General features: G+C 40.3%; 1 protein-coding gene across 3 annotated transcripts in view; it reads left to right on the top strand.

The window, feature by feature from the left end:
- The window catches only part of slc8a4b (solute carrier family 8 member 4b), a 63,295-nt gene extending 38,978 nt beyond the window's left edge, over positions 1 to 24,317 (top strand). For all 3 annotated transcript variants that reach the window (XM_053629267.1, XM_053629265.1, XM_053629266.1), the window contains 5 exons: positions 19,619 to 19,725; positions 21,239 to 21,363; positions 22,438 to 22,537; positions 22,839 to 23,111; positions 23,830 to 24,317. In XM_053629267.1, coding sequence (XP_053485242.1) covers positions 19,619 to 19,725; positions 21,239 to 21,363; positions 22,438 to 22,537; positions 22,839 to 23,111; positions 23,830 to 24,209 — 985 coding nt within the window. In that variant the 3' untranslated portion in view covers positions 24,210 to 24,317. The remainder of the gene's footprint in view (positions 1 to 19,618; positions 19,726 to 21,238; positions 21,364 to 22,437; positions 22,538 to 22,838; positions 23,112 to 23,829) is intronic.
- The last annotated feature ends 423 nt before the right edge of the window (positions 24,318 to 24,740 follow it).

Below are 24,740 nucleotides of genomic sequence, written 5' to 3'. Positions count from 1 at the left end.
TCTTGTTAAGCAGGTATCTCGAGATTGATTAGGCACAGAGAAACAGAGACAGATCTGAAGATTACAGGCATTACTTTGTGTTTGCAACTGTCGCTGTTGATGTCTGTCTATTTTCATACCTCCCCTTTGTTCTGCTCTCTTTTTGTCTCCATCTTTCTCTTTTCCTACCTCTGCTTGCCTCTTACTGTCTAATACAGTCTTCCTCTGTCCACATTTTCCTCTTTTCCATTCCCGATTTCCCCGGTGATCCCCCTTTCAGTCCTGTCTTTCATTATCCTCCCGCAGGCCTTCATCAGCCCCCTGCCTCAGCTCTCTCCCTCGCTGCCTGTCTTTTATTCATTCTAGCGTTATCCTATCTCTCCTGCATATTCCTGCTCTCTGCATGAACCAATGAGGCTCGATGATGTACAGTAAGCCTCATCTCTCCCTTCATCGTCGTCTGCATCCAATCTCCCACCTCTTGCTCTTTTCATTAACACTCGCTTCCCTCAGACTTTCCCCTCTCACACTCTTCACATTCGAGACTTTTAGATAAACTAGTGCAGGCCTGTGTATTTCTGTCTGCTATTGTGTGTGGCTAGATTGAAAAAGTTCATTGTGTGTGTGTGTGTGTGTGTGTGTGTGTGTGTGTGTGTGTGTGTGTGTGTGCATGCATGTGTGTGAAAGGTAAGAGATTGTTGAGACTGGATTTGTCCAGTCTCCGTGGAAATCTGTAGTGTTGACAGGATGAGATAGGAAGTAGTAGAAGTGGTAGAAAATGTAATACTAGTGCAGGGTGTGTATGAAATGCCTCTGTCCTTCACACCAGGTACAGATTTAAAACCAGGCTTAGGAGTAAATCCCTCATTCCATGCAATTTATCACACTTACATCATGGAGAATGTTTAGAAATGCACACACACACACACACACACACACACACACACTGAAGTACACACACTTCTTGCATTTTCCATCACTTAAGTACTCTGATCCTCAGTAGTGACTTTCACGCTCAAATTCTCAGCTATTCCAGTTTACACACAAACACCTTTTTGTGCGGTCTTGTTTATTTTGTACTTTCTCCCTTTTGACCCTTTTTACACAGTCTCACACTCCGGTTCTTTAATCTCTCTCCTCCAAATCCTCTCTATTTAGGTACACACAGATCTTGATATTGAATCAGATTTCATATGTTCTAGTCAAATCCATTACATTTTTGATTTTTCAAATTTGACCCCTTTTGCTTGCAATTTTTTGATTTCTAATTTCAGCACAGTATCTAGTTCTCCTCTGTTGCATCCCCGGGGAGGGCGACAGCTAACTCTTTCTTCCTTTGAGACGTGTGAACCCGGCCACGGCATCTTTTTGAACTGTCACTCATGCAACATCATAGGGGAGCTGAACATGCATGAATTCCATATACATAAGCTCACAGATGCCCGTGAATGGCGTGCGTCACTCTGTTCGACAGAGAAAGAACATTTCTCACACAAAATCAAGAGTATGGCCAATTATGCTGTGCAAAAACTATGTTGTGGACTTGGCTATGGCATTATCAGGACTTAAACTTGTGTTTTTAGAGCAGTGTGTTCATGTTGACCTTACTGACCTTACACGTTCTACTCAGTTACTGTGAGGAAGTTGCTGGTTGTGTATACTTCCTGTGCAGTGTCAAGGTCAAGTGGCTTATTTAGGTGCACTATCTCTCATCTTAAGCACAAAGAAATAATGTTGAATACACAAATCATTAAACTGTTGTTTTTAAATTGAAATTCAAGTGACAAAAATGAGTACACTGCAAAAATATGACATATTAGCAAGTGGAAATACCTTGAATATAGTCATGTTTATCTAGTATTTTCTATTATAATATTATAATAAAGCAAATATAAGATTGTGAAACCTATTTCAAGACATTTGTACTTGAAATACTGCAGTCTTGTTCTATCGGCAGATAATTTTGCTCAATTTAAACATTTATTTCTAGAAAGAAGCAACATGACCTGCCAATAGAGTAAGAAAAGCACAAGCTTGAAATGAGTAATAACATCCAGAAATAGGTTTAATGATCTTATGTTTGGTTTATTGTAATGATATGGAATACTAGATACATTTAACTATATTCAAAATATTTTCACTTGCTAAGATGACTTTTTTTTGCAGTGTATCTGATCAGTATTTGATTATCAGTTCATGATCATAGTATCATATGGAAAATGCATCTCTACTTCTTATCTTTCTCTGCTTCACTTAAATGCACACACACACACACACACACACACACACACACTTTAGTTCTGTGGTCTTTGTTCATCTTGTCCTCTCTTTTCTTCAGAGTGACCCAGAAAGCACTCCCCAAGCCGAGCCTAAATCCACACCAGAAATACCCAAAGAGCTCATAACTCTCTGAAGTTATGTGCAGAGCTCTGTGTGTGTGTGTGTGTGTGTGTGTGTGTGTGTGTGTGTAAAAGTAGAGCATGGCCCCTCGGGTGATGCTTCATGACGGGGAGACTCCTCCTGCTCCAAACTGCTAAGCAACCTGTTCACCATCTACAGCCTGACCCAGTAAACACACACACACACACACACACACACACACACACACACACACACACACACTTGAAGTTAGAAACCCTCCTCTCCGCTACTTTCCTCTACGTGTGTGTGTGTGCGTGTGTGTGCTTGACTGTGTGAAGCTCAAAGTTTCTTGTCTGAGACCTGCGTTTTGAACATTTTATATCTTGTCAAATGCCACCTCTTGTGCTTTTTTTTTTTTCTCAAAAAAGAGTGTAGTCTCAGAAAGCATAGCCCTTCATCCGGATTTATTGCAACATCATAGCATCTTTGATCCCAGGCCTTTTTGTAAACATAGAGAAAGGAAAATAAAAAAGAAGGTCCACCCACCCTTCTTGTCTCTCTGTCTATCACTACATTATGTTTCTGAGCAGGTACGTCTCTCACAAGTGAATAAGTACCATCATGCTTTGTGAAGGAGTGTGTCATGTAAGCATGGTAATGGCTCTCAAGAGAAAATGCTCTATTCATTCTGGGATGACGCAACAGGATAAATGTTTGGTATCCGAGTTCAGGAATTAACAGGCACCATGCAAAAGAATAGTTCAGTATGAAAGTAGGGTCATTTTTATGCATAAGAGGAAAGAGTCAGTGTTGAAGCTGTTGCACTGCTGCACTTATTCAGATTAAAGTATTAGCATGACAAAACAAATCAATGCTTCTCTGGCCAACACTGCTTTGAATAATCAAGCCATTGTAAGTACCCACAGAACATATGTGCAATAATGTATACAACAATATGTGTAGCCCTAGTAATGCCCCCTTATCTTCCTCTTAACTTACATAACTAGCAAGCTAGTTATCTGCTAGCAATGAACATGAAGTTGCAGGTAAACACAAATATTTGTTGTTGTGTTGTTGTTTTTTGTATCTGTTAATCTAACAGTAGCCAAATCTTTCAAAATATGCCATGAGAACCTTAACTACTGTTCAAACATGAACTAAGGTGGCTCTCTGGCTAGTTTAACACACACATGCTGAGGCTAAATGTATTCCATGTTATTCTCTAATAATTCCATTCCATGTTATTCTCTAATAATAATAAAAGACATGGTAGCTTTAAGCCATTGAGCCCGTTTTGTGCACAACATGAGCTGAACAGTAGGGTTTTAATTGGAAAAATGTAAATTAAATGGAAAACTGTGCAACTATAAAAAGAACCTTGTCAAGTATCAGTAGATCATGGTAGTAATTTAAACCGTAACACACAATAGCCACTCCACTATATGTTTAAATCTACATGAAAACGGTAGATTAATCTATTTCAATAGTTTTTTTGCTGTTTAGGAGCCATCCAGAATCCACGCAGTGTTTATTGCGCATGTATTTATGACCCAATATATAATTTGGAGTTACAATAATAGACACATAAATGCTACAGACTAACACTTCATCTGGAAAAAGGTTGCTGCAAATGGAAAAAAAAAGAGGCTAACCTTTTGCTTTTCATTCACTTGCTCTTCCTCATACTCCCTCAGTACCACTTTGTATTTTTCTCCCTTCCTTCATTCCTCCATCAATATCCATTCAAATCAATATTTTTCATTATTCCCCTTTTCCTACTAGTATGAATGTCAACCTATATCATTACACACATGTACTGTATATGTACACACCCTGTGCAGTGCTCTAATTAGAGTGCAGAGATGTAGGGATGTGGACGTTACACACTGCCGGTTGCTCACATGATTAGAGCCCTCACATTCGGACTCGCTGTAATCATGCTCCCCTCTCTGATGCCGGGCAGCAGTCTCCAAGGGCGTACACGCAGGCCGGTCGTTAGTCGACCACATTAAGAGAGTAAGATCTACATATGGCATCCACTAATGGTCAAAAAGAAGTTCAGTCAATTCTGAACTCCTCCATGATCATATACTGTATGTGATTTTAAAAGTTTACTCTTACCCAAGTTTTATCAGCCCAACCTTTAGCTTCATGTCGTTGATCTGTGTGGCCGCAGCTCGGTTGCTGCTTCCCAGACTTGTCTGAGGGCTTTTCCACTTGGGCATTTGGGTTTTAGACTGACATTGAGCTTCGATATGATTTGTAGTCCAGTTATTGGAAATCTGATTAGGTAACCATAGAACTGCAGCCCTAAAGAAAGCGAGTGATTGGAATCGGCTATTAGAATGGCTTTGAGAGGATATGATGTATTGTAAAGACAACAAGGTTTGAAACATAGCTCTCTTGCGTGACAGAGGATGAGTGACCGCCAGCGTGTGTTGCCATAGCAATGAGTCCAGTGGTACTTTGTTAAGTGAATGCGATAGCAACTGGTTTTGCTGTAGAGAAAGCACAGAGAAAGAATATGATGCAAAGCGCTGTTAATAGATCACACACTCAAGAGTTTATGTGTAGCAGCAGGATATGAATGCGCTCTTTCTCTTCCTTTGTTTCTTTCTTATTATCTCGCTTCATTTGCGACTCTGCAGTGGGGAGGTGTGTGATTAAGAGTCTTATCTTCTTGTAAGATGTGAAATATGTTATAATTAATTATGCTACTCATCTTATTCTTATTATATCTTGCTATATCTTATTATATCTCCTTCTCTTGCTACCTTTCTATTTATCCCTCATTTTATCTCTCTTTGTCTTTAATTAGGAGTAGTCAGGTCCTGGGCCAATCCCTCGAGCGCTACAGTGTTCTTTGCGCTCTGTGGTACTGTGCTGAGCAGCTCATCATCGCTCTCTCTATTCATTCTCTCTGTTCACCTTAACCTGTAGATATCCGTGTAGTAATTGTATTTGGAGAGAGCTTTTCATAATAGGTATCGACACTGGACTACATGCTCATTGTGCAAGCCAGAAGCTGCGGAAGAAAGGAAAAACATATTTGAATTACAATAAGGAAGATACCCTGAAAGGAACCAATACTCAAAAGGGGAACTTGTGCAATTGCCCTGGGCCTGGGAATCAACTTTAGTTTGACACGTTGGTCACGTATGCCACTATTGCTGATTTTAGGTTACAGGCAGTCAGGATGGTTACTACGAAATTACCACAACTCAAAGCATAAAAAAACACAAAACAAAATTTAGGGGAAACACAATAGAAATGTTTTCTCATAGAGATGACATAAGGTGACATTCCCATTTCTACCACTATAGATAAAAAGTACCAGGACAACTAAGTGTTTTTCATAGCCATTCCACTATATAACCTGTATACATTGGAACAAAATGATTTTTCCCCAGGACCATGGTACCACACATTACACAACAATACAGTGGCACAGTACACAGGACTACATAAAGTGCAAATAAACAACTGGTGATAATGTGAGACAAGTGCACACAATACAATAAATATACAAGACAATAAATACAGTACACAGGACAGTGAAAGCCAACTAGACAGTACAAGAGAAAGAGTTCTCTGTGGAAAAAAGTTGTGCAAAAATTGTCTGTAAACTATTGACTGTGATAGCAGCAATTGATTGTAGTAGCAGCAATAAGAGTCATAATAACAAAGTGTCCAATAGGTGCAATTATAAAGTGCGGGTTATAAAGTGCAGTTGGCCAGTGATGGATGTTCAATCGTAGCTGTTGGGAGGTTTAGATTTGTTCAGGCGAGTGTTGACAGGCAGCAATATGTTGAGCATTCTGACTTCCTCAGGGAAGTATCTGTTGCAGAGTCTTATGCTGGTGGCATAGATGCTCTGGTACCTTCTACAAGATGGCAGATAGGTGAAAAGTCCATGAGAGGGGTCATCCACTCTGCTGGTGACATTAATACCAGTCTATTAACAACTGTTATTCATACCTAATATAGTATATGCAGTATGATCAGTGGGTGAAGCTGGCAGATTGCAATATTATACACAAGGGGCTGTTGTGGTAGCAGGGGTTTGTTATAACTAAAGCAGGAGCGAACCTGTTAGGACTGACTGGGTCAGTGGTGGCTCAGTGGTTAAGGATTACTGGATTACCGCTCAGCAGTTTGTACGTTTGAATCCCAATACTGTCAACCTGCCACTGTTGGACTCTTGAGCAAGGCCCTTAACCCTCAACAGCTCAGCTCAATTATAAGTTGGTGCATATAAAAGCATCTGCTAAATATGTAAATGATTACACAAGTGGAAAATGGGTTCCTTGCTTAAATGAAACTGGAATGAAAGCCATTTGCAGATTATTTATAACTGATTGGGATTGAAGGGAACAATAGAGCAGATAGCTATGTTCATGACACCTGCTTGAAGGAATGCTATATGAATGTCTTATATAGCTTGGGGTTCCATTTGTGAAACAGGTGAACCGGAACAGAGAGGTATAGCTAAACGTTACCACTGTAACTTATGCGTCCAGCACACAAGACGGATAGCCACTGCCATTGTGCCCTTGAGCTAAGCCTGTAACTCCTGTGGGACTGTCACTGTACTCAGCTGAATGATGACACTTGTGTGTAAATGACACAATCAGGTAAGTGCCATCGTGTCACAGAGCAGTGGGTGGGAAGGAAGTAAGTTCGAGGGTTTGAAATGCTGTCATGGAAGCGAAGGTAGCTTCTAGCAGGTCCCTTGTCATCCCTTAGACAGACAGGAAGGGGTTTGAAGTGTACAGCGAGTTCTGCTGGGATTCTGGTATTTAGGCAGAATTGTGCACCATTGCAACAGAAACCTGACTCCTCTGGAGGACGACTCCATAATAGGAAAAGACAGAAAAATACAAGATGTGTGATTAGTCACCAGGAACATGCTGCTTACCGAGCTAAAATACAATACCTGCCAGCTTTACTATCCATCAACCAACCTTTACTATCCATCAACCTAATTATCTAGTCACTACTTATTTGATTGTAACTGACATTGAAGTTATTTGTCTGTTTCACTCTATGAGCAGTTGCTACTTGCTGTCTTAATGGGGAACTATAGTGGTTTGAATGTAACATTCAGTCTGTGGCTAAGGGTGTGTCTGCAGAGCTGTATTTTTGGAATTATATTATGCAAGTTATACTTAAGCCTTATAGCTGCTTTCACTTTCTTCTCAAGCCTCCAAACTCCTTCTATTATGAGATTAAAGTAGCTTAATTATCACGACAGAGACAAGTGTTGATGAGGCAGTGTTTTCATATATTTTTAAATGGCAGACCTTTCCATGCATGTGTGAGTGAGTGTGTAGATGTGTGTTGGGGGTGAGCTGGATTCAAACAGACAGTGGATACTGGCAGCAGCAAGAATAAAGGAGAGAGTGGCATTGTAGATTAGGAGAGTGACAGAAATAGAGCAAGGATGTGCATTTCAAGAGGAATGTATTAGGATTAAGGGTGATATGACATTCTTTTCAGACATTGTTGTGTTATTTTTGAATACCCATGAAAACCCATTTTGTGTTTTTATTCTGAGAACCATGTCTATGAACAGCGGATAGACAATGAATAAAGATCCTTTCAGAATGTTTACATTTTGTTGTATCAAATGGGACTTGCTTTTCCTGATTGAAACCACACAGTATACCAATGCTATGAATTCATTGTATTTTGGGAAAAAGAGAGAGAGAGAGAATTTAACTGACAGAACTGAAATTTCCTAATTTCTTACGTATTCACCCCCAGAGTCAATATTTGGTAGAGGCATCTTTGGGAGCAACTACAGCTAACAGTCTTTTGGGGTATTTCTCCAAACGATATCACAGTGGGATTTGGAGATTTTCCGCCACTCTTTGCAGAACTGTTCAAGCTGGGAGAGGTTAGTTGATTTTCACTGATGGACCGCAACCTTTTGGTTATAGAACTTTAATTAGATTTAGGCCAGGGCTTTGACTAGGCCACTTCAGACCATCCACCTTGTTCCTAGCAAGCCACTCCATGGTAGCTTTGTCTTTATGCTTGGGATCATTGTCCTGTTGAAATATGAATTTCCAACCTTATTTCAGAAATTTGGCAGATTTTATCAGGTTCTTCCCCAGAATCTTCCAGTAGATGAGAAATATCCCCACAACATTATGCCTCCACCACCATGCTTCACAGTAAGGATGGTGTTGTTTTGTAATGGCCATATTGGCTTTCATGCCAAAAAGATCTACTTTGGTTTCATCTGGCCACAAAACCTTCTGCCAGTTTGCTGCAGGATCCTTCAGGTGTCTTTTTACAAACTTCATATGGGACTCCAGATGGACCCTCCCATATAGACCAGATGTATGCAATATCTTTGATATTGTTCTGTGGGCATGTTTTCCTCTGTTGGCTATGAAATCCTGTAGGTCTTTACATTTGGCAGAAGAAGACTTGAATTGAAGTGTCTTTTTCCTGGTTGTCTAGTTATGACGGACACCCAGATTTTGCCAGATTGTGGGTAGTGCCATGCACTTTCCACTTCTTAATGATGGATTTAACAGAGTTCTGGGGTATCTTCAAAGCCTTGGAAAACTTTTTATATCCCTCACCTGATGTGTTTCTTTTCACCGCTTTGTCACAGAGTTGTTTCAGGAGGTCTTTGGAGCCCATGTTGCTGATACTTTGATATGCAACATATCTAGTGGTTAACACATTCGCCTCATACCTCCAGGGTCCGGGGTTCGAGTCCTGCTGGGGCCATGTGTGTGCGGAGTTTGCATGTTCTTCCCGTGCTGCAGGGGTTTCCTCCCCCAGTCCAAAGACATGCATGGTAGGCTGATCGGCGTGTCTAAAGTGTCCGTAGTGTATGAATGGGTGTGTGAGTGTGTATGTGATTGTGCCCTGCGATGGACTGGCACCCTGGGATATGGGATATGCGATGCTCCCTGGGATAGGCTCCAGGTTCCCCGTGACCCTGAAAAGGATAAGCGGTAGAAGATGGATGGATGGATGAATGTTGTTGTGTGCCGACCCCCCCCCCGTTAAACTAGTTTGTGAATAAACCATTACAAGGCATGACGTTATAGGAAAATACTCAACAGCAGGATGGAGTGATGTGTCATGATATGAAGTGGCATTAATGTAGTTATTCCATGAAGTTTTATTAATAAAAAAATAATGCATTGTATTTTTTTTTACAACAGTTTATAGTTAGTCACTGAATGAAGTATCACTGACATTTTAGCAGCTATAAACAATCATTCCCTCACCAGACTCTCCTTTTACCTCTCTTGATGTTAATAATATATATATATATATAAAAAAGAAACTTCAGCTTGTCATGTTACAGAGAAAGTCCTCTGTCCTCAAAACTCTCTAGTTGCGAAAAACTTAATACTGACTGTTACAAAGAGCTGACACCGGAGACATGCTAAATAAACAATATACATGTTAAATAAATGCCTCCTTACAGAAAGCTACAAGAGTCTACACTACAGTTTATCAACTTGGAAGATTGTAAAGTAACTATCACTTACCCTGCTGAATTAGATAAAAGCATGCTCAACAAAAGAGGTGTATGTTTCACATAAATATAAGCAGGCATCTTTGAAATCAGTGGTTTTACTCTAGACATTTTTGTATAAAAAAAATAGCTTCCTGGAGGAGTGTAACTTCAGCCAAAATACATATGGTAGTGTGTCAGCCTTGTGTAAAGCTGCGAACTATTCAAAATATCTTTTTGTTTGTGCTGATGTGAAATGGAAATGGCTCACGCAGCATGCCCACTGTTAGTATAGCAGCACTGTAACCATAAGGTCTGCATTGTATTGATTATTATCTAGCTATCTATATTAGAATTCTTTCTCGATATATATATATATATATATATATATATATATATATATATATATATATATGGCAGGGAGGAGGGTTAGCTTAGCTTTGGCATCAGAGACAGAAGATTTAAGAGCAGGAAAAGCTTCTGCAACTGTACAGCTTTTACTTTAAGGTACTGTAGGTAATGTAAGACTTTCACATCTGATTCCAATGTCCCAAATTAATAAAGTATTTACAGTGAAGTACTGGCTGTGATTAGGCATAATATAAATCTGCTCATAGTCACTCATTAGCAAGATTCATATTTCCACCTGCATTTTCCCCTCCATCTTTTCACTTGAGCTGTGACCTGATTAGTCAGATGAAAAAAAAAAAACCCACACACACTTGAGATCACTCAGCACTTCTGAAAAGTTTTTGAAAGGTGTTCTGCTCTGAAGGATTAAGTGTGAGCAGCAGCAGTCGCATTCTAACCACCATATTACTTATTACTGTTTTCCATTGGACAACGTGCAAAATGTGCTGGTGGGGGAAAAAAAAACAGCCTAATGTGTGAGCACAGCTTAACTTCTTGCTGTGCCCACCCAAGTAGAAGGACATGTCATTTTGATTTTGTTGTGACTTTGCTTGCGAGCAGTAGGGTGTTGCTAAGCTATGTTTAACTTCACTTAGATTGTTCTTGCTTGTGCTGTATGTTAATTTCAGCCATGGGACGATCACAATGAATATTTAAATGTATTTCTCATGTGACAGTCTGTGGTTCTAAATGCTGCTTAGAGAAGAAAAGCCACCTGGTACAGACTTCACATTTGCTTAATATTTCAGAAATGAACTAATCTGTAAAAGCATGGAAATGACAAGAAAAGGCAATTTTCTGTTAGGACTATTACAGAGGGGGGCCTGAACACATGCAGCTTTCATGTAGTGACCAGGTGGTGGATCGTGCTTATCGATTAGTTCTTACTGATGTGTGCTAAATCGATAAAGTTGACAGAAACTCAGGAAGTGAGTACTAGAGTCGGGTGTGTTTGTGTGTATGTGTGTGTACATGTGTTTATATGTGTGACAGAGCCAGAGAGAGAAAGAGGTGTTAGTAAGCAGCAGGATTGGAGGTGTGGTGTGATTAAAATTGATGAGAGATTAAGATAGAGAGAGAGTTGCGAGAGGAAAGCCGATGCCCAGGCCAACTGTTGGCATGGTGAGGAAGATGGCCTGTGGACGCTGCTGACAACTTGGCACTTTGCAAGACGCTGCCACGAGCGTGACCTCAGTCAATCACACGTTCACCTTCAGCTCCTGATGAGACATCTCTATGGAATACTGTGAGAGCTTTGGGTCAGACTGCCAACCATGCAAAATATTTTTCAGCACATAAAACATTTATAAGCAAGAAGGGATGAATAGGTAATGAGAGAGGAAAAAAGTGATAGGGCAAGAAAGAGAGAGAGAGAGAGAGAGAGAGAGAGAGAGAGAGCGAGAGTGAGTGATGTGGTTGTTTAAACATACATGAAGACACAAAAAAGAATTGGGTATATTATAGATGGCAAGTGAGGAAGAGCAAACTAGATTCTCATAGAACAAAAGGAAGATGGATAAACCAGTATAAATGTTTAATGAAAAAGAAAAAATATGAAATTCGACATTTAAGCCAATGAGTTGAATTTTTTTTTCTATAAAGAAAAAAAATGCCCATACTAATCATATCTTTGGATTTTCTATAATATAAATGACCATTTCTTTATGGATATGTTTCTGAGAACCTTGTCTCACATATTGCGTGACTCAACTTATATTAAAGGTTTGAAAAATTGTAGTTGCTGGTATGATTAGGTATGATACCATTTCTCAGGACACTGTATATGTGAATGAAATTCAGCTACATCATCCATGTTGGTTAGAATTGTATGATAATAGACATTTTAAGAGGAACATACAGAAATTAGGAATAGGGGATTTTTGTATTCACTGAAAACCTTTTCTAAATATTTATCTCAGCTCAACGATATAACACTATTTCAAACCATTTCAGTTAGAAATCTTTCCTGTGGTGTTGGTGACACTCTTTCACACAATATGAATGTGTGTTCCTCTTCAGGTCTTAAGGTGTGATCTTCAGATTATCCCAAGATACAGTCAGAGAGCCATTGTTAAACCAAAACTTCTAACCTTTAACTGTTCAGCTACATGATTGAACTGTTCATTTGTATTAGGGCTATATTTGGGGATGCTATATAACATCCTCATGGGGTTGAATGTTTAGTCAATCCATGATTAAACATAAGTCCACATCAAAATGAAATTGATAACTGTTGAAAACTCTGATCTCCAGGTTAATATTAAATATTAAAACTTGCTATTCAGGGACTCCCGAGTAGCACAACAGAAAAAAGTGTTCGCCCAGAAAGCACAGCCAGTTCTGCTCCTTTGGCTCACAGCCACTGTGGCATCATCGGGACTCGAAATCCCCCACTGGTGACACAGCTATCCATGGCCTGGAGCCAAGAGAGCAAAATTGGCCATGCTCTCTGGGTGAGAAGATTGTCATACACTCTCTCCTCTGTCGATCACAGTGACACTTGTCAATTGCTGTTGTCTGTGAGCTCATGCATGCAGAAGAGTGCAGATAGCACATTCCTCCAAGTGTGTTACACTGTGCTGTGACAGAGTCTGAGCAGCAGTTTGAAAAGATGCGGTTGGCTGGCTTCATGTGTCTCGAAGAAGCATGTGTTCGTCTTCACTCTCCCCGGTTGGTGGATGTATGAGAGGGGAGAGCTGGCTGTTCGGGGCAATTGGCAGGTGACAAAACTGGGGAGAAAAAATGAGGAGGTGAAATAGCTTGCCATATAGACTCAGTTAACAAAGGAAAGTTACTTTGTTAATGTTACTTATGGTGTATTAAGGCCATTGTTCAGGGTTTGTTCATCTTAACTAATCAGATAATATCAGTTAAGGAAACTTTAATGTAAAGGGTTACTGCTTTTGTCAATTTTGATGTCTCATAATACATTAAGTGAGTATGTTAAGTGAAATATTATATTAACATAAGGTTGTGTTATGTCACTTACATTACATTACATTAGAATGTCATGACTTTGTGCACTTATATTATGTTCCAGTAGTTATATTCCAATTAAGCTGACTTCGAAAGTGATGTCACTTCATTACCATTGTATAGTGAACTAGTCTCATGAACATAAATCAGTCTAGGCAGTGTTACATCTCCTTGAAATTTGAAGGATCTGGAGAGATTCTGTATGGAGGAATGGTCTCAGATCCCTTGCCATGTATTCTCCAACCACATCAGGCATTATAGGAGAAGACTCAGAGCTGTTATCTTGGCAAAGAGAGGTAGCACAAAGTATTGACTAAAATGGTGCCAATAATTGTTGCGCACTTATATTTAACAATTTATTTTTTTGATAAACCTTTGTTGTGTTTGCAAATTGTTTAATATCCATGAGAGCAGAGTATTTTTTGAACGTTTTTCAACAAAATATCAAAAGGTTAAACAATAAAGACAAATTTTCACAGTCTTCTTTGCTCATATTTAACAAAGGATGCCAGTATTAATGGCGAGCACTGTATGGTTGCATGTTGCATCACATATATGCATCTTCCAAATGAATATCTAAAATAGTGCAGAGAGAACCCCTGGATATGAGGGAGAGAAATTTGAGACAACTGCACTGCATATAAAACTAATCTTGCTGTACTGCTTTAGGCATTCTCTAACCATCTTACACACCACAGGACTGTGTGCTTGGCGTTCACACATTACTATATCAATTTTTTTAGATGGTTTCTCTCTCTGTCTCTCTTTCTCTCTTTCTCTCTCTCTCTCTCTCTCTCTCTCTCTCTCTCTCTCTCTCTCTCTCTCTCTCTGTCTGTCTCACCACATAGTATAATGTAGTGAAGCATTGAATGCAGGAGTATGTAGTTTTCATGGACTGGATATTAAGACACAGACAAGAATGGAGATGTATCCAGAATGGGGGACAGGGCTAGAGACTTCCATGTTATTTGCAGTTGATGTTCTTTTGACAGCATGTGGACTGAATCTCCTTTGTGCACTCGATCCTCACTGCTAAGTATTTGTGGGGATGAAAATCAGCACCAAGGCCAAGGTTCTCTCCCAAAAAAGTGCGGGGTGCTCCATTGAGGTGAAGGGAGAGACCTTGCCCCGGTGTAGTAGTTTAAGTATCTTGGGATCTTCTTCACAAGTGATGATCAGGTCAACAGCAGCAGGGTAACAGTCGCTGTACTGGTCTGTGTTGGTGAAGCAGAAGCTGTGGTCCGTCTATGACACCTATGATCACAAGCTGTTGCTAGTGACTGTAAGAAAAAAGATTGCGAGTAATGAGGTGCCTTGGCAAGGTTGCTGGACTTACTGTCCATTATAGGGTGAGGAGCTTGGAGTAGAGCCATTGCTCATGCAAAATGTGATGAGCCAGTTGAGATGGTCCAGGTCCTCTATAAGGATACACCCTGGTTGGCTCCCACTAGACAGAAAAACCCAGGACCTGATAGCAGATGATATCTCATAGTTGACTTAGGAACACGTGTGGATCTGATTGTAAAAGCTTGAATCTTTAGTCAGGGATAGACACATCTGAGCTGACCTTCTCAGCCCATTATCACCATCACCCCCACAGGAAAAGCAGAAGGAAATGAATGAATAATGCATCAAATTGAATTTACACGACAAACAACAGGAATGATAAAACATGGTGGCACAGTGGTTCTCTGAGGGACAACAATCCTCTGCGTTTTGCCAACACGTGGTACATCAGAGACATGTCACACCGACGCAGCCTAAGACCTCATAAACATACACTTCTACCCTCACCATGCCCCACCGCAGAGAGAGATAACGTGTCTGTGGTTTATTTGCTGTGTGTGTGTGTGTGTGTGTGTGTGTACATGCGTGTATATGTGTGTGTACGGGCGGGAGCAGGTGGTGAATTTTGGAGAAAATGAGCAGCTCATAAATGATAGATTTCTCAGACCCTTTGCTTAGGTGCAGTCTCATTTTACTTTTTTTCTTTCTATCTCTCTGTCCATATACATGCACATAACGAGGCAAAACAAATACGTAGTTTCATTTGAACGGACAGATAATCTGCGATCTGTCTACACACACACACACACACACACACACACACTTAGATGATGTCTCTGCCTAGATATACGGTTATTAGTGGAGCATTTGCATGATTATATATACAGTACATTTGCATGATTATATATACAGTACATTTGCATGATTAGATGATTAATGCTGTTTAGTCTATGTACTTCTAGAAATGATTGTGTATGTGTATGTGTGTGTGTGTGACAATGATAAGATTTTGTCGAAAAAACAAACCTACTTACATACTTTACAGAGGCTTTAGTGTTGAGTGTATGTGTGTGTGAGAGAAAGCAAGAGATATGTCTCTATACACTCCAGCCTCTATTAGCTGTACTTTGGCATTATCATTCAAGCCAGTTCAGTGATAAGAGACTGTATAAAGTTAACTTTTGAGTCTGTGTGTGTGTGTGTGTTTGTTTATATGTTGCAAGCTGCCTGTTTGAGTGCGCTTTCAGAAGGCTTTCACTCTCGCTCTGTCTCCAGCAGTGGCATCGATTCTACATTGGCACCCTTAAGCGAGAGCTTGTTACCCCTGCTACTTTAAGGACCTTTGGTTTGATTTAATGCCACTCTAAGTGGATGACTTTTGAAAATGGCTTTCTTTGGATGCAAAAACACTCTCAGAAATGAGAAGGGTTTGTCACTGGTGCTTTAAGAGATGCACGAACAGCACTCTCTGACCAGCAGGAGCTGTTCGAGTTCAGGTGTCCGTGCATAGTAATAAATCTCTGGCCATATGCTCTTTATAGACACCACACCCTATGATGAAATCTCTGTAGCCTTCTCTCTGTGTGTGTAAGTGTGTAAGTGTGTGTGTAAGTGTGTGCGTATACGATTGTCAGACAGAGTGGAAGAAGGATAAAGACAGAACAGACAAGATCTTAATTGTGCAGCTGGATTGTTTTCAAGAAGGCGAGCAGGAAAATCGAATAAGAGACATGGGGGATGGAATAGAGGGGAGTGAGAAATGATGAAAGAGAGAAAACAAGAGGAATAATAGTGGAAGGAATGAGACCATGTGAGCGATAGGAGGAAAACACATTTTCAATTGTAGCATATAAATAATATGAAGTAATGGCATGTCAGTCTCCCCGACTGTCTGTAAAAGAACTGGAAGAAAAACAATATATAACAAAAAATACACATATACAGTATGTTATCTGAAAACGAGACACACCATGCCCGGACAGAGGAAGAAAATTAAGTAATAGAACGAAAGCAATAAAATGGTAAAAGCGACATTTGTCAGGAGTGTTGGATTATTGCTTCGGGGAAAAAAAGGTTCTTATGAAGGACTTTATGACTTTGTTTCAGTACTCCTTTTTAACATAACCTCATCAACATGCGCTATCCATTTCAATCTCCAACTCCGTATCCATTACCCTGTTAACTCAAGTGAAGTTTGTTAGATGACTCCTTGGAGGGGTGAGGAAATAAGTCAACAAGTCAACAGGCTCAGAACTTACTCAGAAATAGCTGCAATAATATGAAAATTCATTTCCGGTTCTGAAAAAGAAAATGGCTGACAAAACTGTGTATAAGGGTAAGCCTGAGTAATAAATTAATCAAATGCTTCAATTCATTATTATTTTTTTTTTTAATTAATAGAAAAAATTGAATTCATATATTAAAACACAATATTTTATTTGCTATTTACAAACAAGGCTTTATGTAATAACCTACTCTATCTGTTCAAAATGACAAACATGTTTATGTATCTTTGTTCACTTTGCTAGCTAGCTTGTTTGTGTTTGTGTAGCAAATGATTTGATCTATATATTTAATAGACATACAGTACTGTGCAAAAGTTTTAGGCACATGCAAAGAAATGCTGTAGAGGAAATATACCTTCAGTATAATGAAATTAAATGTTTCTACATTTAAAACAAAAAATACCATAAAGTGCAGTAAACAGTGGTAAATGAAACAAAGTCAAAACTTGGTGTGACAAAAAAATAAAAATAAAAATAATAGACTCCGGTACAAAGAAAGTTTGTACAAAAAAAAAAAAAAGAAGGGTGCCTAAACTTTTGCACTATATATTTAAGGTGTCAGGCTTACAAGATACAATAACATTAACAACCCTGCTGAAAAAAACTGTAGAAACCATCACAGAAATTCTAATGGTTTCCATTACAAATACCATTACAAACCATCAGCTAACCATTATAACCATTACCATTATTGGTCCTTAATGGTATCCACTAGACATAGCATGCCACCAATAAAAGGCAACAAATTACCAGTAGAGACCTAAAGGGACCATTACAGTTTCCATTAAAACCAACACAGTTCCTATTATAACCATTAAAACCATTGCAAATTCTATGATGGTTTCTATTGTTTTTTTGTTTTTTTCAGAAGGGATCTTAAGAGTCTTTATTTTTTAAAAACAGGCAAACAAATAAAAAAATGTAGAGTAGAAACAGAGTCAAGAAACAGACAGGAGTCAGGCGATATGCAAACAGCATTATTTGGGCAAAAGACAAAGACATAAACCAGGAACCAGAAACCTAGTTGTAACCATAAACACAATCGCAAGAGAACATAAGACACTGAGAATATATAGGCTGCGTCCGAAATCACGTATAATTTCCGTACCTACCTACTATTCAGTACCTACTGCTCGGCTGTTGATACAGTACGTACTGATCGGTATAAGTGTGTACTATGAATACATCCACCATATTGGCATTGTCATGTGATCTACAATTTCAGAGGAGCCGACGCGCTGCCTTCCGCCATTTTTGATTCGGACAGCTCTTCCACGCCAGTCCCGTTGCATTATGGGATATCGCAGTATCCACTGATTCCGTACTGCAGGATTACGGTGGAAGCAGTAGGTATCTGGGTATTTCTCGCCTACTGTTTTATGAATACTGAGCTGTCGAACATGCTGCTCCTTTTCGCCCACTGTATAGTAGGGTAGTAGGGATATTCAGACACAGCCCTATACGTCACAATGTGTTGTAGTGAAGTGAGTACTTGTATACTGTGGCTGTGATTGGCTGTGCATGATTAGAATGAAGGTGAATGTGAACGTGGAAGAATTTGTGATGGCTGTTCAGTGCTGTAGTCCTCGGCGGCCATGTTTATGAGCCACTCTGTGGTGAACTCTTTTTCCCCTCTTCATCGCTCATTCTGGCTTTATTGAGTAAGCTTCTCCAATTTAGTTTTCTAACCTGATTTTAATTGAATATGGATTAATGGCGAGGTAGCACAGTGATGGTAGAGTTGCGATCGAATAAGCAAAGATTTCACTGTGGGGACATTTGGCTCCGCAGAAAGACTTTATTTTTCCCTTTGATATTGTTCCTGTGATGTTTGTAGTAGTGTGTATATGAGCGTGTGTATGTGTGTGTGTAAGAGACAAAACATGATAAGTTCTAGTTTAGTTTCTACAGCTGACTTTTGTTACTTTGTCCTTGTTCTCTCATATTCTGTGTGTGACAAGACACAAAGCATAATATGTTCTAGTTTATATAGCTGACTTCCACACCTTTGCCATTGTGTGTGTGTGTGTGTGTGTGTGTGTGTATGTGTGTGTCCTCAGTTATTTTGTTTCTCTCTTCCTCTTTTACTCATTTAATCTGTTTCCTCTTCCTCTTGTCACTAGTGGATCTTGAACATTGAGCTGCACACTTTTCCCCTTGAGCCAGTTTCTCTCGTACACTCAGTCATTATCTCTTCTCTCTCCTTAAGTAGCTTTCAATCTGTTGACTGCACTTTCTGGTGCAGATGTGCCTCTGAGAGTTGTTTCTTTGCGTGTGTGTGTGTGTGTGTGTGTGTGTATGACGTGCAAGTGTAAATCTTTGATGCATTATTGTGAACAAAATGGTGGGGTAAGTTATGCATGAATACATTCTATGATTGGTTAGCACGTTCGCCTCACACCTCCAGGGTCCGGGGTTCGATTCCCGCCAGGGCCATGTGTGTGCAGAGTTTGCGTGTTCTCCCCGTGCTGCGGGGGTTTCCTCCGGGTACTCCGGTTTCCTCCCCCAGTCCAAAGACATGCATGGTAGGTTGATTGGCATGTCTAAAGTGCCCGTAGTGTATGAATGGGTGTGTGAATGTGTGTATGTGATTGTGCCCTGTGATGGACTGGCACCCTGTCCAGGGTGTACCCCGCCTTGTGCCCGATGCTCCCTGGGATAGGCTCCAGGTTCCCCGTGACCCTGATGAAGGAGTAAGCGGTAGAAGATGGATGGATGGATGGACATTCTATGATTGGTGGATGAAGTGTATTGTTACCATCAGCTCAGGTCTGTTGTATAACTGAGACAGACATACGCAAAATACGATCTCTGTTCTGTCTGTTTACAGGAAGATTATTGAAGTGAAGATCATTGATGATGAGGAGTATGAGAAAAACAAAATCTTCACGATTGAATTGGGCGAGCCTGTTCTCCTGGAGATTGGACAGAAACATGGTAAAATTGTGTGTATGTGTTTGTATCGGTGTGTGTACCTTAGTAGTAGGGGTGAGCGATATGTAAGGAATAAAGCATAAAGGGGCGTGCTGTTGTATGAAAATTACAGATAATGAATAACGGGGTGGTGTGATGCGATGGGATGCAAATGGCTGTTACCGCCCCAAAGTTGATTACTTTTCTATAATTGTACATCTTTGAGTGTTTTATTCCTCTTACACCACAGCAATTTGCTGTTTCAAGTTTTCCATTAATTAAATAAGGTCATACTTTTTATCCATTTATAGTTACATTTAATCACTTACATTGAGACGCCTTCCAAAAATCCTAAATATAGAAAAATTACACACATTTTAAAAATGTGCAGCATCCATGTACATTCTTTTGTTACTATAGAAATGATAGTGTATTAATATTAACCTGTGACTTGTGTTGCAGCTGGAACTACGTGTTATAGAGAATCTGTCCTTCTGACCAATCAGAAATGAGAATTCAACAGCTCTATGGTATTAACAAAAATATCACTTCCCAGTATTCGCAGTGGAATTGGCCGGTAATATAAAAGTACTGACAATACTCACCATAAATTCAGAAATGATGTACTATATCAATCACAATATCAATATATATCACGCTGCCCAACCCTACTCAGTACAGGACACAATTCTTACTCCTAATAGCTCTTACTCATGTTCTCTCTTTTGTAGAAGGAACATCAAAATCTTCTAATATAATCACCAACATTAATGACCATCAAACCTCAGACACGCACTAGAGCCTTAACACATGCACTGTAGAGACCCTTGCTAATGAGATGACACTCATTAGCTAACATCTACCACAGGAAGTGTCCCAAGGATCGATATCACCATCCTGTCCACACTGTGTGTGCAAAGTGTTAGTGTTTATAGTACATTCACAGGAAACCACAGTCATTACGCCTTACATTCAGTTTAATACAAGCTGCACAGGCCAGATTTATAAAGAGAGAGAGAGAGAGAGAGAGAGGCAGAGAGAGAGCGAGAGTATGACAGCTGTAGAAATCAAATGAAGTGTGATTTTGACAGAAGGAAATGACATTTCTGATTTATCTTAGTTCACTTTTGACATAATATCATCTTCAGAGCAGATGTTTATGGTGAGTAAAAGGTGCAAACATCTAGCTGTAAGCAAATTTGTTACCTCCTTGAAATAATTGGCTGCCACAGGATCAGCTAGAGCAAATGTAGTGACTGTAGGCTATCACCTTGCTTTAGTGTTAATTACATAGCCTGTCCTGGCACGGCCTCTTCATTCCCACACCTTATTCTGGGATTCAGTTAACACCATGAGTCTCCTGAGATTTATTTAACTCCTGTGCTTTGGGAGCTAAAAGGAGACATGTGCCTCTCTGTTAGCCAATTTCTTTCTTATCAGTCACTGTCTGTCTCTGTCTCTGTCTGTCTCTGTCTCTGTCTGTCTCTGTCTCTGTCTGTCTGTCTGTCTGTCTCTCTCTCTCGCTCTCTCTCTCTAGGGGACTCCAATGAGAAAAAGCCTGCAGTAGGAGCAGAGGAAGAAGAGGTAGCTAAGATGGGATGTCCCAGTCTAGGAGACCACAGCAGGCTGGAAGTGGTGATTGAGGAATCGTATGAGTTTAAGGTAACAATAACAAATGTTAAGGAAATTCCAGCATGTCTCAGCAGTGTGAGTAATCTGTCACACAGCACATTACATTTCTCTGCTTTTGGAGAATCTTTTTGACAGAATTATTGATTCTGTATTATTTTCTCATATCTATCCATCAATGCTCTGTCATGTGTACCCCAACAAGCCAGAAAGACATCCTCGTTCAGACAATAATTCGTGGTATACTGTAGCTTGAGCAAGACATGAGGAATGGGCTTTCTCAGCATTGCTCTAGAGGCTATCACTTCACCACTGTTACAATACACCATTAGGCAAATTCACAACATGCACATGGGTTGTTACATTTTTATGAAAAATAAATAATAAATCAGGAGGTATATTTCCAAATTTCTAGAAGAATGCCACCAATTGATAGGAAAATAATAAACTAAAATATGAGAGAGCAGAATACTCCTCTGCATGCAACATTGTACAAAATATTGGGCCAGGGGCCATGGTAGCTTAGTGGTTAGCACGTTTGCCTCACACCCCCGGGGTTGGGGGTTTGAATCTCAACTCCACCCTGTGTGCATGTTCTCTTCATGCTTCAGGGGTTTCCTCCGGGTACTCCGGTTTCCTCCCCCAGTCCAAAGACATGCATTGTAGGCTGATTGGCATTTACGTATCCATTCCGTATCGTGTGAATGTATGTGCTATTGTGCCCAACGCTTTGGCACCCCATCCAATGGTTTGGTGCCCTGAGTTCCCTGGGATAGATTCCCTCATGACCATGTGTAGGATAAGCGATACAGAACATGGATGGATGGATTCTAGTGCCACATTTAACAGATTCAGTGTGAACCAGCAGGTTTTTTAAAGAATTTTTATATTTATCCAATATGATAATTATAAGTCCAAACTGCATCATTATAGCTTCCAGATCCACTTTGTTCTGCCATCTGTGAATATCACATTTACTTCCTAGATATTAGGAAGTCTAAAGTCCCATTGTATTTTAACATCATTAGATTGTCATGTTATTGATCTGAAATGTTACTGTTTAATATGTAAAATTTACTTTGTGTGTGTGTGTGTGTGTGTGTGTAGAGCACAGTAGACAAGCTCATTAAAAAGACCAATCTGGCTCTGGTAGTTGGAAGCAGCAGCTGGAGGGAGCAGTTTGTCAGCGCGGTTACTGTGAGCGCAGGTAGGCTGCAGCACTTGTCAGTTACTGTACAGCCAGAGACTAGATCTGAGTGCTTAGCTTGAGATTATTAAAATATACTTGGCCTCTTTGTGCTATCGAAATGGATAATTAAAAGAATCTAATGACTAAACACGGGGGTTAATCCAGTCTGACCTCACGTCAGTCCCCAGTGGTTTGATTGATGACTTGACGGCCTGATCCATATTTATTCTGCACTGCCCTTTCTCAGCTGTTATGCAACATGAAATATTCATGATCGGTCTGCTTTTCATAGCCTAAACTCTGCCCCTCTGCACTTTAGGTGACGATGATGAGGAAGAGAGTGGCGAAGAGCGCCTTCCTTCCTGCTTCGACTACATCATGCACTTCCTTACAGTCTTCTGGAAAGTTCTGTTTGCCTTTGTGCCACCCACTGAGTACTGGAACGGCTGGGCATGTTTCATCGTATCGATCTCTTTGATTGGCATGTTAACAGCAGTGACGGGTGATCTGGCCTCTCACTTCGGCTGCACCATCGGCCTGAAGGACTCCGTTACCGCCGTGGTGTTTGTAGCACTGGGCACATCAGTACCAGGTCTATAAAAGAATGAATGAATCATAATGAAGAAACATGTGTAATTAATGCCAAAGTACATTATGTGTTCTGTATTATATGTATATAATATAACAGCTATTCATCTTTATGCTGAACTGTATGACAAAACTTACACACTTAAAAGAGCAGTTATATACAAATTATTATATAGTGTTATATTTTTTTTCTCTTATCACAATTTACATTAAAAGATCTAAACCAAGGCTTAATTGAGAATGAATTAAATCAGTAAATTCTCAGGTGAAATTGGTCATTTTAAAACATTTTCACGTGTCAGGCAAATCTGCAGCAGACATCAGGACTGGTGTTACACGTGGCTTAGTGGTTAGCATGTTTGCCTCGCACCTACAGGGTTGGGGTTTCAAATCCCACCTCTCTCTGTGCTTCGAGGGTTTCCTCTGGGTAGCGGTACTGGTTTCCTCTCCAGTCTAAAGACATGTGCTGTAGGCTGATTGGCATTTCCAAATTGTCCATAGTGTGTGAGATTGTGCCCTGCGATGGGTCAGCACCCTGTCCAGGTTGTCCCCCGAGTTCCCTGCGATACACTCCAGGCTCCCCAGCGACCCTGTGTATGATAAGCGGTATGAAAAATGGATGGATGAATGGATGGATATGTTGTTGCCTGTTAGTAAGATAAATTCATTTATTAAAGGTCTGATCAAACTATATTCCTTCCTTCTTTTCCTGTCTTCCACAGACACCTTTGCCAGTAAGGTAGCTGCCATTCAGGACCAGTATGCTGACGCTTCCATTGGGAATGTGACGGGCAGCAACGCGGTGAACGTGTTCCTGGGCATCGGTGTGGCGTGGACCATCGCTGCTGTGTACTGGCGCAGCAAGGGCAAAGCCTTCTACGTGGACCCAGGCTCTCTGGCGTTCTCTGTCACACTCTTCACTGCACTATGTGTGGTGAGTGTGAGCGTGCTGCTGTATCGCCGCCGCCCCTCGGTGGCTGGAGGAGAGCTGGGTGGTCCACGGACTTGCAAACTGGTGACGTCGTTATTTTTCATTGGTCTTTGGCTTATTTACATTTTGCTGGCCTCACTGGAAGCTTACTGCCACATTCCTGGATTCTGAGACAGAAATAAAGCATGTGAAGAGAATTTAACATCTCACACTAGATAAGCAGCTTCATTAACCTTTTAGTATTTAAATGGACTGTGAGTGTCATGTTCCACAATTCCCCCCCCCCCCCCCTCCACCCAACCCCACCCCACCCCACCCCCTTTAATCCTTCTCGCTTCTCTAATGAAGTACCTTACTGTGGATTCTTTTGTCCCTTTGCCTTACTCTAAAAACTGTTAAAAATCGTCTATTCCAGTAACCAATGAGCCTTTTTCTTCCCCTCTTTCCTGTCTGAGCCAATTCAAAGCTCCTTTTTCAGATAGAAGGACATCTGACTATGTTTTTCTACACTTTTTGAATGGCGTCAAGTGTCAGTATTCTTATCGTGTAATTGTCATTATGGTATTTTCAAAAGACATTTGGAGCAAGACGGACTGTCAGTGACTAAGTGGATAAAATGATGGCCTTGCTATACATGTTCGTGTATTAAAGCGTGCTTCAAAATGGAAGAAAACAGCAGAGGATGTGGACAGATAATAAGCG

Source organism: Ictalurus furcatus, chromosome 7 (genome assembly GCF_023375685.1).
Source record: "Ictalurus furcatus strain D&B chromosome 7, Billie_1.0, whole genome shotgun sequence".
Classification (NCBI taxonomy): Eukaryota; Metazoa; Chordata; class Actinopteri; order Siluriformes; family Ictaluridae; genus Ictalurus; species Ictalurus furcatus.
Note: the sequence above shows the minus strand (reverse complement) of the source record. Positions and strands in the feature narration are given on the sequence as shown.